Below are 12835 nucleotides of genomic sequence, written 5' to 3'. Positions count from 1 at the left end.
GTTCAACAATCTACGCATTTGAGCACAAGCTAAATCGCTCAAAATGGCTGACACTAAAGTAGCATCGCTTCAGGCTCAGCTTCAACAATCTTCTATGGCTTTCCAGAAATTAGAAGCAGGTGGGTTGCTTCTTCGTTCCATGTGATGTGATCATCACCAAAAATTCGAATCCTCCCTTACAATCCCCACCAAGTACTACTTGACGATCCTTGTGATCTTCTCGCCTTCGAGAGGAGTATCAGTAGTGAATAGTGCATTCAGGGCTGACATGCATTGTTTTGATTGCTCGCAGAACTTGCCGGAGTGATAGAAGCTAGACAAAGGCTGGATTCGCAATTGTCAGAAAATGAATTAGTGCTCAAAGTGAGTTTTCTCATCAAAATTTGATTGAGCACCCGTCTAACATGACTTTATAGGAATTCACTCAATTGAAATCGCATAATGTTGTATACAAGTTAGTTGGACCTTCATTGGTTCCCCAGGATTCCAACGAAGCAAAAGTGAATGTGGAAAAAAGATTAGATTTCATAAAGTCTGAAATGTATGTTCAAGATCCTCTTAAATCATATATGCTATATTTCTGATCATTAACGTTGACTTAATTCTGATTCTTCCTTGTAGAAAACGAGTGGAGGGGCAATTGAAGGATAGTGAAGAGAAAGCCGCGAAGAAGAAAGACGAGGTGAGTTTCAGTAAACTTATTTTAATCACCTTTGATACAGCTTACTAATTCATGGTATAGATTATGGGATTGCAACAGCAATTCCAATCTTTACAGGGACCTAATGGAGGCCAACAAGCTGTCCAAGGTTAAAACCCCATCAAATTGTACAATAATATCAAATGCATTACATCTAGATTATGATTATATAAGGTACGATAATGAAAAATCCAGAAAAATATACCCAAGAAACATTCATACAACCTTTGACATTCGTACAGTCAATTCGCTCTAGTCAGAACCACCTCGCACTGGCGTTTTCTGTATTTCATCATCAGAGGATACAGGAGAGTCGAATAAAGCTACTTCTTCTTCACTGTTTTCCTCCTTTTCGTTCTTGCCATTGTCCTTGTCAACTTCTTGATCATCCGACTTCTTATTCACGTCTGTGTCCAAAGGAGTGAGCTTCTCCAATTTGGAAGATAATTGTTTTTCCGTACTCCCCGTTGAAGCTCTGCTCATCGATCTTGGGCTCATGACCTCATCACCGGCGATATCACCGTATCTGGCATCTTCATTTTCGTCCGAGATCGAAGTCGCGCTGGTATTTTGATCATGAGAAACGTATGAGTCCATCGAACCGGAAGCGAGAGATATGTTGGTTGATCCAGGTGATGAAGGTCCCGACCGACGATTTCGAGCGAGATTTCGCTTCATTCTGGGATGAGAAAGACAGATTAGCATTCCTTCCTTGCGTCCAGTATGAAATGAGATCTTACTTTTGTACAGCTCGAATAACAGTACTATTCATAGAAGTGTGACATTTAGCAGGGGTGAGATCTCGATAGGACGACGCAACTCACAAGATACCTCGAAGCGTTCCAATAGCATCCTTCAGCTCCTCTTGAGTTGGTTCCTCCACATGCTGTCCAACATCAAACAAGTTGGCTTCGGTGTCGATCATCGGTTCTTGCCCATTTTCGGTAACCCACGGATGCTCCTGCTTTGCACATCAGCCACTTCCTTCTGCGTGTCGGAAAATGCGACTCACTCTCAGCTCTGTCATTGCTATACGCCTTTGAGGGTCTTTTTCAAGCATCCGCGTCACTAAATCCTTTTGCGATTCCTCCCAATGATCCGGTATATTTGGTCTAAAATCGATATCATTAGCTTCTTTGACAAAAAAATTTCGGACAAATACGAACTCTTTTTCCCGTACGGCAGAGAACAGTTCCATTGGGGTAGGAACGTTGAACGGTAATTTGCCAGTTAGCATGCAGTATAGGGTAACACCGAGAGCCCAGATATCTACTGCTTTTCCGTGTAGATCTTGCTGATGAGCTGCTTTAATTGTAAGCCGGCTCCTACGCAACCAACCGATGATCAAGTCGAGCTTACCTGTGAAACTTTCAGGACTGAGGAATGCAGGGCTTCCACCTGACTTCTTTATCCTATCATCCCCTGCTGCAGTGAACATCTCCGACACACCAAAATCACATAATTTAACTAGCTCTTTGTTGGAGGATAGTAATACATTATCCGGTTTGACCTGGATACTCTATCAGCGAATGAAGATCCGAAGAAATCAGTAAGCTCACATCACGATGTATAACGCCATTTGCGTGTAGATATTCTAAACCCAAACAGAGTTGTCTAAAGTATTCCCTAGTTTGGGGAAGGTCAAAAGGTGCCTTGGCATCGGAGTCGTCTGCGCCTATATGCACTTCCATCAAGGTACCTCCTGGTAGGTATTCCAATACAAGGAATAAAGCATCGGCAGTTGGAACAGAAATCGCTTCGTAAAGGTGGACAATCTGATCCAATCAGCTCGGACCAATGGTTACAATGACTTACATTGGGATGACTATATTTGATTTATTAGCCAGAGGTATTATTTTCCTCAAATTGAATTGAAACTCACTCAAGCTTCTTCATTACTGCAATCTCTCTCCTTACCAATCCCAATGGATCTTCTTCAATCGTCCTAGTACCTCCCCAAGGTTGATTTCCTCGTCCAGCAATTTCCGCTTCTCCAGCTCTTTTAATAGCTGCTTCGCTTGGCTGACCTGATTGAGCTTGCGCACGTCGTATTCTTCCACGAGTATTTTGACGATGTTTATCTTGTAATGCTTGATAATGTAATCGTGACTTTGAGAATTCTTTGACAGCCTTTATCGCAATTTAATCAGTATATGCAATTGAACGAATTGCGGATCACTCAACACTCACATATTCTTGACCAGTCCCAACATCCACAGCTAATTCAACCTTTGCATAAGCACCTTGACCTAATCTCCTACCTATCTTATACTGATTGATTATCCTCTGCCCGTCATCTGTACTTGTCTGCGTTCCATGCGTAGTCTCTCTAACTCGATGAGTGGAGCTCGTCCGACGATGGTGTAGACCCTTTGGTCTATATCTAGGTGAAGATGGTGAAGGTGGTCTTGAAGGGGAAGCAGATGGATCAGGAGAATCTGGGAGTCGAAGTGTACCGTCTCCTTGTGGAGACTGAGAAATATGAGTTGAGATAGCAGCTTGAGGTCCAGGGCTTAATGATCCATGTGATGGTCTAGATTGATTTCCAGGTCTACCAGGAGTGGGCGGATTTTCATGCTTCCTCTGTTCCTCCTCATCTTCTTCCTCGGGTGAATCATACTCTACTACGTCTTCCGTAAGGCCTTTGTCATTCGTGGCAGGTTGAGGTGGGTAAGCGAAGGTGGGAGGATGAAAATCTTTAGCATCAGTAGGTGAAGGTGGTGAGATTATAGTTGCTGGAGGTTGAAGTAAAGTTGGTCGGTTCGCAGGAGACGATTGCCTTGTCTGACCAGTATCCCCCGACTCAGACATCTTGCTCAAGGTACAATAAATTAAGGAGAGTAAGGGACAATTCCAGAGATCTATTGGAGTATGGTAAGAAAACAACAACAATGGGACTGTAAAGATAGGTTTGTGAGAGTATTTATGGAATTCGGGATTCGTGCTAATTTGGTTCGGTCTGTTCGGCATTCACCGAAACCCAATCGTAATGGTAATCGTAATCATATCAAATCGTACTTTACTATCATATTATGCATCTCTACATCATTCTATTCATTATATGCGGAAATCATAATTTTACATGTAAGGCATAAGTGAGCCGCGTTTCTATCAAGCAACATTCGGAGGCGGCCCATTAGAAGTCGTGCCCAAGATACCTGCAAAGGTGGAAATTAACCCATGATCGAGGGTTCGGAACCTTTTCAAAAACCTGAGCCACTTACCATCAATCAGTGTATTCCAATATTCATCGCTATTTTCTGTTCCAGGTTCAAGGGGTACACCACCTGCTAGGGGTATATTACCCATTGCTATATCACCCACACCGCCCATGAAACCGAATTGATTTGGATAACCGAATTCGCCTGGTGGACCAATCAACCCGGTCGTAGAGCCAGGAGTTTCTTCCATGAATTGATTGCTATAACCGGGCAAAGAACCTGGAGTAGCAGCTAATCCCGGACCTGGACCCAAAGACATATTGTTGAACCCACCAGGTGGTGCTGTTGGCGTTGACATCGAAGGCATAGGCAAATAACTCATGCCGCTGGAGTCCAAAGCAGGGACAACCCCGTTCACTGAACCGACCGCCATGGATGTATTGGCGTTGATCCAATGATCCAACCTGTAGAGCACAATCTGATAAGCACTAGCCACTTGATCGTTCAAGCACAAGGGAATAGCAGCGACTGACAATTTTTGTGAGTGGTCGTCCTCATGGCTACCCGTAGATGCAGGGCTTTGAGTAATACCGCCATGATGTACTGGTGTAAATTGCATTGATGCTGCGGGAAGGGCGCCCCAGGTTCGGGGTGGACCCATGGATCTACTGAAATGATTGATACCTGGTCCACGTGGCGTAGGGGCATCTTCCCTGGGCGGCAAGCCTCGAGGATATGCGTTAGATTGAGTAGAGGAATCGTTACTTTGTCTTAAAGCCAGCAAGAGAGCGACCGAATCCTTGTCGTGAGAATTCAATTCTCCAGGGCCAAAAGAGTCTTCAAAGATCTGGGCTGCTCGACGCGAAAGGGTTTGAATCTGCCAGAAAGTTAGCTCCAGCTTGTCACGTCATATAAAGGTGTTTCCGCACAATTTGGACTTCCTTCCGAGTTGTGGCATCTTTGCTGGCTACTTCGTGCCAGGGGTTCTGTTCCAAAAACGTAGTCAAGATACGTCTAGCCTTCATCGTCAGCTCAGTATAATCCGAATACTGAATGCAACACACCTCATCTGGTCAGCGTCAGGTCCTCTAGGCTCTATGATAGCGCTTATACCAGCTATCATGGCACTGTTGAACATCTTGAATTGACCTGTAATAGCATGGAAGCGGAAATCTGGGACCTCCCTTTGAAATTCTTGACGGATCTGGAAGTCCAGTTTAGCAGCCTCGAAACACGCAGTTCGGGATGGCTAGAGCAACGGTCATGTCAGTGCCAACGGGTCATTTGCTTACTGAAGCGGATACGTACTGCGTATCTGTCACTGGATAATTTTCGCAGAAGCCATGGTCGCTAAAGGCCATTTGTTTCAGTTTGGACGCCTCCTTGCTCCGAGATTGGCCATATACTCACATGTAGAATGATAGTCGTAACGAGAACCTCCGTTAGAAGCATCAATCTATGTACCGGCAGCCAGAAATGCACTATGTACAGGTAAATCAGCTGAGCTTAGTGCCTCACGAATATGAGATCACTCACCTTGATCAAGTGTCTTATCGGGATCGTGCATTCGGAAATGAGGTGGTAACTGATCAACGAAAGCGTCGAGATCCTGCTGTAGCCGTTCTACATCAGAGTACTGGGCAGGCTCGTTGAGCTTCTGGAAATGGTGTACAATTTTTCCAATAATTCCTGCCAACCTTTTTCGCAGTATCAAGAAAAGTGCAGGCGTAGGCTCCGTGAACGGGCGTGGAGGTGGTAGACCGAGGGCGGGATTATACTCGGTCAGATCGATGTTAGAGGGTGGTCTACCAAGCGTGTCAGATCTGAATTATCCAACAGGCATTCTTCAGAACCCACTGCGTGTCAGTATAACTATCAGATATACTCGGTGGCCGACCAAGCACAAGACTATATAGCTTATCGGCGTGGTATAGATAACTCCACAATCTCCGCCTGTATTCCGTTTGAAATGGACTGAGGGGATCGATAAGCGATCATATCTGGAGTCTGCGCTAGCTTCTACTCACTCTAAGCCGAGCTTTGATCCATCGCGATGTAAACCTATCGCTTGAGCTGTTCGGAGAGATGCTCCCAGTTGTGACCAACACTCAGTCAACCTTCGATCGTGAATCAAGACAAGATACATCGCGCTCTGTCCGAAGGTATTCTTAGCTGAATTTCCTCCAAACATGTGGACCGCTTACCAGAAGACGGGTGATCACCAGCTCGATACTTTCCGATTGCACGGCTGTGGCAATCAAAATACTACGTCGAGCTATCCCAGAAAGTCAGCTTCGGCTGCTACGTAACTTGCTCGGAGCAGCTCACAGCTCCAATACATCCGTAAACTCGAAAGCTTCCTGGTCTCTTCGTCTCCCGCCCACTCGTCGGGTGCTTGTCTTACAGCTAAAGCTAGAACGATGAAGACTAACGGCAGTGCTCGGACATTAGACGGGTCGACTGCTGTCGATTTGTTGTAAAGATCCTCGTATGATGCCCGGAAAGATCGTTCATCAATCGGATATCGAACGAAATTCAGCTTGTCGAAGTGCCAATCTACTATTCGATCGGCAAAATGCTTCGGAGGTAGTTCTTGTAGTAGCTCGGCCACCTGAGGGTATAATTGGATTAGCCCAGTCGTGTTTGTATATGCTCGCTTGAACTGACCTTGTGCGGGCTAACTCCACAATCCGTTATCAATCGTTGGAGATTCTCAGCAGGAGTACCGTGAATGTCAAGCTTCATCTTGACCTTGTCATGGACGTTCATCTGCAGACATCGTCAGTACAATATTAGCAGACAGGTGGTGTCCAAACAACATACAGTTTCGGGTAATCCACTATCGAGTAAATTATGCAGAATGTTAGTACAAGTCGATGTCGAGACTGTACCACTTACCCTTCCAGCTCGCCCAACCATCCTTTGCCAACCTTGACCAAACCATCTTCATCCGAATTTGTTGCTCTTTCAGTGTCTGTGGGCCCTATATCAGATCCATCGGTATGCAGTCTCGATGGTCCAGCTGAATTACCATGCGATAAGAAATGATGAGGCGATGAGGGAGTTGATGGAGCAGATGCGAGATGCTTTTGGAAAGGAGATGATGTGATCCAATCTCGTACTGCATCATATTGCGTAATGCCACCTGTATGCCTTACCACGACCGAAAGGACAGCTTCGATACTTTCTAATCGTTGTACGGTCTGCGGATCGGGTCCATTACTGCTAGACGAGTTTGCTTGCGGATTATAAGGTACCTGAGAAAGCCTCATCTGTCAGCATACCCAATGATAATTGATTTGATCCAGACAATTTTAGCAGCTCACACATAGTTCAGGTACTTTTCGAGCTGCAAGAAAGCAAACAGGAAGGTTAGTAAAGCTGGAAGCGACGCCATGTAAACAGGGTTAAAGCTCACCGACACCTGATAAAGATCAATCAGCAGGTAGCCTCGCTGTAGATGCTGAAGGGATGTTGTAACTTACAGTGATTACACGGGAACTCCCTGTTACACTAAGTACAGCCCACGTCAGCCTCAACGAACATTGTATTTGTGATAACACGCATACCTTTTGCTTTCGCTTTGCACCTAAAGTGACCTATCAGCATAATTCATATCGCCAGGGCTAAGAGTGCGTGGGAGGGAACTTACACTGGGCGCAACTTAAACTGACCCTCTTTTTCTTTTGCCCACCATTGTCATGATGATGAGAAGAATCCGTGCTGAATTTCCTTTCTGGCGGAGGGGGATAATGACCCGTTCCATCCGGGGGTAACGATCTTTTCATCGGTGTAGTAGAAATCGAAGGTATTTGTGGAAAGTTCGGGATTTGTGGGGACGGTGTGGTGTGTGTATATGATAATGCTGATGGGGTAATTGGAGTCTGTGACGATGTCCTTATGTATGGAGAAGGTCGTTGGCGATAAGGTGAAGGATGACTAGTGGTAGCCATTTCCCCTTTGATTGTAGAATTCACTGGATGGAGACTGATTTGTACTATAGTACAGGCATGTAAAAGATGTGTATCATGAGGTGAAGTTTGAATCTAAGTTCGATGTGGATGCGATGGTAAGGGAAAAGAATTTCGATTCTGATGCGGAATGATATTTGGTTTTTTTACTTTTGTGGATTTGGTATATCTCTACACGTAACGGGTGAAAGGGTTTATCAGATTACAGCTGGTCAGGGTCATTTCTTCTTGAATAGAGAGAGTCATCTGCCTTGTACAAAGGAATGTGTGATGTAGAAAGGAGAGTTTAAAGGGATCAAATGAGATATTGCCTAGGTTCTCGGGATTTGTTTGATATGTTTTTTCAATTTTGTACTTCTTTTGCATGTTATCTGATAAAAAAATGGAGTATTTTTCTGTCTTAACTCGTCAACACAGGGCCCACGAATCATGTTAAAAAACCCTGAATTCAATTTATACTAGTATTTCCACCATAGCAGAGTAGCCGATAATTCCGTACTTTTCCGAGTAGGTATATCAAAACAAGTGCTGATGTCACTACTATGTGGCACTTTCGTATCTTCGGCCGACTTTATCAACCTAATACTGTGGAGGAGTCTCAAATAACGAGACTAAGCTCTTGTTCAATAATTGTACATATTCATCTTCCTCGTGCTGTGCTCCTTGTAGATAGGAATATACCCCGCACCGATAGTATGAACGGAATAATGGTACAACTATGGATTCCAAGCATTCTAAGTTTAACTGAATTTGAAAAAATAGGCTAAATGTGTATCGCGCCAAGCCACCTCAATATACGTAGATCCTTTAATCCCTTCGCAAAGCATCCAATCGTCTTTGGAGATCGGTTTCGTCAGCACTCATCGGACCGCCTCCACCACCGCTTGCAGCCTTAGGTGTATCGCTACCGCCGGATGGCATTGATGGTAACCCTTCGGCCACGGCCACTCGTGATGATTGTAAAGGCTCGTTGAGATGTGGATTTGCCGTGGGTGCCGAGGCAAGCTAAGAATTTTTTCACACGTATCAGCAGAGCACGTTCAAATTGCCGGATTCAGGTGATATGTGTTGTGCGGAACAATCACTTACCGATTCGTTCATGCTCATACCGATCTCATCCAACACCTCTTTTAATATCTTATCACTCTCAACTTCTTCTCCTTCACCTTCGTCTTCATCCTCCATAGCGTCATCCACTGCGTCAGACATCATTTCTTCCTTCATATCCATAGTCGACGACTCTTTCTCGAAATCATTCATAATCTTCTGAATTTGCGGTAAATTCAGACTTCGGTTCATTTGTCCCATCGCCTGTACCAAAAAAATATGTAAAAGAGTCAGCTTGAATCATCTTTTCATCGAGTATTTTCCAGCTGACGCACCCTGGTTGCACCCTTCATCGCTGTGGCCATTTGTTCATTACTCCTTAATGTTTGCATTCTCAAAGAAACAGCTTGAAGTTGGACCCTCATTTGCGTAAATTTCTGTATATAACGTCTTGTTCGTACCAAATCCTTCGCAAGGATTTTGCAAGCATTCTGTAACGGTAGCGGCGATATTAGCTCGCCTTGTTGTGCACCGTTTGAAGCAAATTAGGCGATGTGCATTACACACCATATTTCCAGCCTTTGCGTTTCGTTTGATATCAGCCATGGTCTTCTTTTCCTGCGCCTCCAGTTTGCCCTTCTCCCTGTCTAGCTCCCTCTGTGCTTTCTGTAAAGAACGTTGATGTTGCCGCAACCTCTCAGCAGGGGTCATTGATCGACCAAAAAGGGTATCCTGTCCAACGACGAAGATTAGCTGAAACACCATGATTAATGGCTCATGACTTACGAGAATGTTCATGCTTGGAGATTCTCTTGCTAATTAAGTCCGTTGTGTGTGTTATGTGTGAGCTTCGTTGTGAATATATATCTGTCTGCTGTACGGATTAAGCATTGTTGACGATATTATAATTGTCAGTAACGATGATGACAGATGAATTGACGGTCATGGCTTCACCGGTTTCACCCTGAATCTAAGCACGCGTCAACCACATGGTATAAGCTATGCAGGTTATCTGTATCTTACGTAAAAATGTCTAGTGTAACTGGGTCATTGTTGTTTTGAGAGTGATCGTCGTTCTTAAGATTATACAAAATAACCTTTCATTCATTCATCTACAAATACCCTTTCACCCACCTTTCAGGTCTGATCGGAGGATTTGACGACTTTGGATAAACCCACAATTCGATAATCTAGTTACGCCTCAACCTATACTTTTGTCAGCGTTTCTGGCAAACATTATCAGAGTTATCTGTGCGATTCTCAATGCGCTTACCTAAATTCCTCTTGTCGGTGATAACCATTGCGGTGGCTCTTGCCAGTGTAACAGCAGCGTCCTCCATCGATGATGTTGAGCTTCGCCAGCTGACTGAGGATAATTTCAAGACTGAAACTTCGCGAGGGATATGGTGAGCTCAATGCATACAATTCTCGGTTTGTCTGAGCTGACACATCATGATTGGACTAGGCTCGTTGAGCATTATTCACCGAAATGTAAGCTTTGATGCCAAGATGATTTGTGATATTTGGCTATATAGAAGTATCGTTGCTCATTCTGTCCTATTTGATAGGTAGTCACTGTAGAGCTTTCGCACCTACGTGGGCGCAAATGGCAAAAGATAAGCAACATTTAGAGAGATTATCGGGATTTCATATGGCACAAGTCAATTGTTTAGCGCAAGGCGGTGAGTCAGCTACCTTTCTTCAAGTGATCTTGATTCACCAGCTGATAGTAGAATGCCAGATTTGTGCAACAATAACGGCATAAAGTTCTGTGAGGCGATCAATTCCAATGTCAAAGCGTAATCCAGCTAAGATTCTTGAATTCAGATCCCCAATTGATGGTATACGAGGATGGTCAAGCCAAACCGCATTATACGGGAGATCGTTCGTATGATGACTTGGAGAAGTTTATTAATGAGAAAGTGGAGGAATATACCCAGCTGCGAGCGATGGCTGGGTCCGAAGATGATGGCGTATCGAGCAGAGAAAAGCCAAATCCAGATGGACAGGTCGTGGAAGTTGATGAAGCGCAATTCGAAGTATTGAAAGAGGCAGGTCCGGTCATGGTGGATTTCTTTGCTCCATGGTGTGGACAGTGAGTCAAAGAATGGCTATCTCTGAAGGTCGATACTTACTTGATCCGTTGTTTTTTAGTTGTAAAAAGCTTAGACCTAGTAAGTTGGCTTGCCAAATCCCATAAGAGGTCAAGTGATTGTCGATTGACGTGTACTTTCAGCTTACGAGAAATTGGCCGAGACTATGAAGGGAAAGCTCAACCTCGTTGCTGTTGATTGCGATAATCATAAAAACTTCTGCAGAAAATCGGGTATTCAAGGCTACCCAACTATACGGATGTGAGCTGAGTCTGGATAATCCTGACCTAATCAGCAGCTGACTTGTTCTAACGCCAACAGGTACCATCATGGCACAAAGACAGATCATCCTGGCTCGCGATCATTTGATAAGCTGAAGGCTTTCGCTGAAAAGGCTGTCCAAGTGTATGTTTTTCCTGCAAACGTCGATCTAGTCTTGGCACTAAATCGCTTGCTATAGCACTACATTACAACCTATGAAATTCGCCGAATTCGATAACATAGTTCAATCGAATGAAGCTCTATTCTTATATTTGCAAAATTACGATACAACTGTAGCTGACCTTGTAAGCTGACTTATGATATGCACTTCGAAGGTACTCAGCTGACTTTAAGTCGATTTAGCAATCGGTTAAAACAGCCCTCGAACCGCTTCTTGGTTCGGTTCCAGCATATACATCGACTGATCCTCAATTATACCAGCAATTATCAATCGCTAACCCACCACCTACATCAGTCCTATTCGCCTTCTCGACTTACTCATCTCGCCCAGTAGGATCGCTATCTTTCCCAGCATCTCAAGATAGCTTGGAGAAATTCATACAGCTTCATCGATTCCCTACTTTACTAGAGTTAACAGGAAGCAATTATAACGCAATCATGAATTCTGACAGTCGAGCCATAGTGGTATTGGGAGCTCTACACAAGGGAGATGAAGGTAAAAAGGAGAAAGAGAAGCTGGAAGAAGTAGCTAGAGCTTGGAAGAAAGGTGGTAGACCATTCGGTCAGCCTGTATGGTTCGTTTGGGTAGATGGTGACAAATGGAGTGGATGGTTGAAACAGCAGTATAAGTGAGTGGACCGGTTCACAACAGTACGCCATGATCTGACAAGTCTCACAGCATCAAGAAGACTAAATTACCTTCCGTGGTCGTTATTGATACGCCGGTATGTCAATAACAGTTCTGCATGTTCCCGGACGTAGCTGATCGCGAGAACTTATTAGCTCAATGAGTATTATGACACTACCATCGAGGGGAATCAAATCGAATTTGACGGAACAAGCATATTCTCAGTATTGGAGGGTATATATCAGCATTTCTTGAGACCCAAGAGGATAGAGTCGACTTTGCAATGGGGATCCAGAAGCGCTGCAACTACATTGATCCGATTTGGTGTAAGTCGAATCTTAACTCATCCTTCCGTCTTGAAATGTAGCTAATTATGGTTGGGACATGATGAATAGGAAATGAGCGTGGAACACCCATTACTTGCTTTGGTATTGCTTGTTGGAGCGGTAGGATTATTCGTGGGGCTTTTGCAGAAATGCAATGGAAGGGATAATAAGGATTCTGGAACTCCAGTTGGCGGGCCAAGACTGGATTAAGGCCTCCTATGGTTCAGATTAAGGTGAGATGTCAGATAGGTTGCCTAGGGCAGTAAAGCATATCCTGCATTATGAATGATACCCTTGCTCGAATGTAACTTGTTCATCTAAATCACTTTCAAGGAGGTATATTACTACTTGATTACGTATTCACGTCAACATGATCAATACTCTGTCTTCGATTTCGAATTTCCGTTGGGTTTCATCTGACTTAAAGTGATCAGTCAAGGTTGTTCTTCGGCAATTGAGCTAATCCAA

At 44.2% G+C, this 12835-nt stretch overlaps 5 protein-coding genes across 5 annotated transcripts; 2 read left to right on the top strand and 3 right to left on the bottom strand.

Moving 5' to 3' along the window:
* Positions 1-43: 43 nt before the first annotated feature.
* Positions 44-814, top strand: I206_102843 (uncharacterized protein; the record flags this gene model as incomplete). Its single annotated transcript, XM_019154946.1, has 5 exons — positions 44-119; positions 293-363; positions 417-541; positions 622-682; positions 743-814. 5 exons carry the CDS (start codon positions 44-46, stop codon positions 812-814), a joined length of 405 nt encoding a protein of 134 aa, XP_019012349.1.
* Positions 815-952: 138 nt separating this feature from the next.
* I206_102842 (uncharacterized protein) lies at positions 953-3511 on the bottom strand (the record flags this gene model as incomplete). The annotated part of the gene is made up of 9 exons (XM_070202630.1): positions 953-1379; positions 1441-1464; positions 1525-1661; positions 1713-1812; positions 1867-2002; positions 2060-2210; positions 2260-2475; positions 2618-2830; positions 2891-3511. 9 exons carry the CDS (start codon positions 3509-3511, stop codon positions 953-955), a joined length of 2025 nt encoding a protein of 674 aa, XP_070058731.1.
* A 300-nt stretch (positions 3512-3811) lies between these two features.
* I206_102841 (uncharacterized protein) lies at positions 3812-7814 on the bottom strand (the record flags this gene model as incomplete). Its single annotated transcript, XM_070202629.1, has 20 exons — positions 3812-3858; positions 3925-4325; positions 4395-4738; positions 4791-4875; positions 4926-5110; positions 5170-5211; positions 5272-5342; positions 5398-5666; positions 5719-5835; positions 5889-6013; positions 6066-6136; positions 6190-6472; positions 6529-6630; positions 6685-6700; positions 6760-7118; positions 7188-7210; positions 7280-7285; positions 7347-7374; positions 7431-7450; positions 7514-7814. The coding sequence occupies 20 exons, from the start codon at positions 7812-7814 to the stop codon at positions 3812-3814; spliced, it is 2895 nt and encodes a 964-aa protein (XP_070058730.1).
* Positions 7815-8639: 825 nt separating this feature from the next.
* Positions 8640-9677, bottom strand: I206_102840 (uncharacterized protein; the record flags this gene model as incomplete). The annotated part of the gene is made up of 5 exons (XM_019154943.1): positions 8640-8837; positions 8922-9143; positions 9215-9370; positions 9447-9611; positions 9666-9677. 5 exons carry the CDS (start codon positions 9675-9677, stop codon positions 8640-8642), a joined length of 753 nt encoding a protein of 250 aa, XP_019012346.1.
* Positions 9678-10142: 465 nt separating this feature from the next.
* On the top strand, positions 10143-12577 carry I206_102839 (protein disulfide-isomerase domain; the record flags this gene model as incomplete). The annotated part of the gene is made up of 13 exons (XM_019154942.1): positions 10143-10285; positions 10345-10370; positions 10448-10561; positions 10621-10650; positions 10707-10974; positions 11034-11053; positions 11116-11233; positions 11294-11377; positions 11433-11538; positions 11597-12042; positions 12093-12138; positions 12197-12367; positions 12437-12577. The coding sequence occupies 13 exons, from the start codon at positions 10143-10145 to the stop codon at positions 12575-12577; spliced, it is 1713 nt and encodes a 570-aa protein (XP_019012345.1).
* Between the last annotated feature and the right edge of the window lie 258 nt (positions 12578-12835).

Source organism: Kwoniella pini, chromosome 3, assembly GCF_000512605.2.
Source record: "Kwoniella pini CBS 10737 chromosome 3, complete sequence".
Classification (NCBI taxonomy): Eukaryota; Fungi; Basidiomycota; class Tremellomycetes; order Tremellales; family Cryptococcaceae; genus Kwoniella; species Kwoniella pini.
The sequence above is the reverse complement of the archived record's forward strand: the minus strand, read 5'-3'. Positions and strand labels throughout refer to the sequence as shown.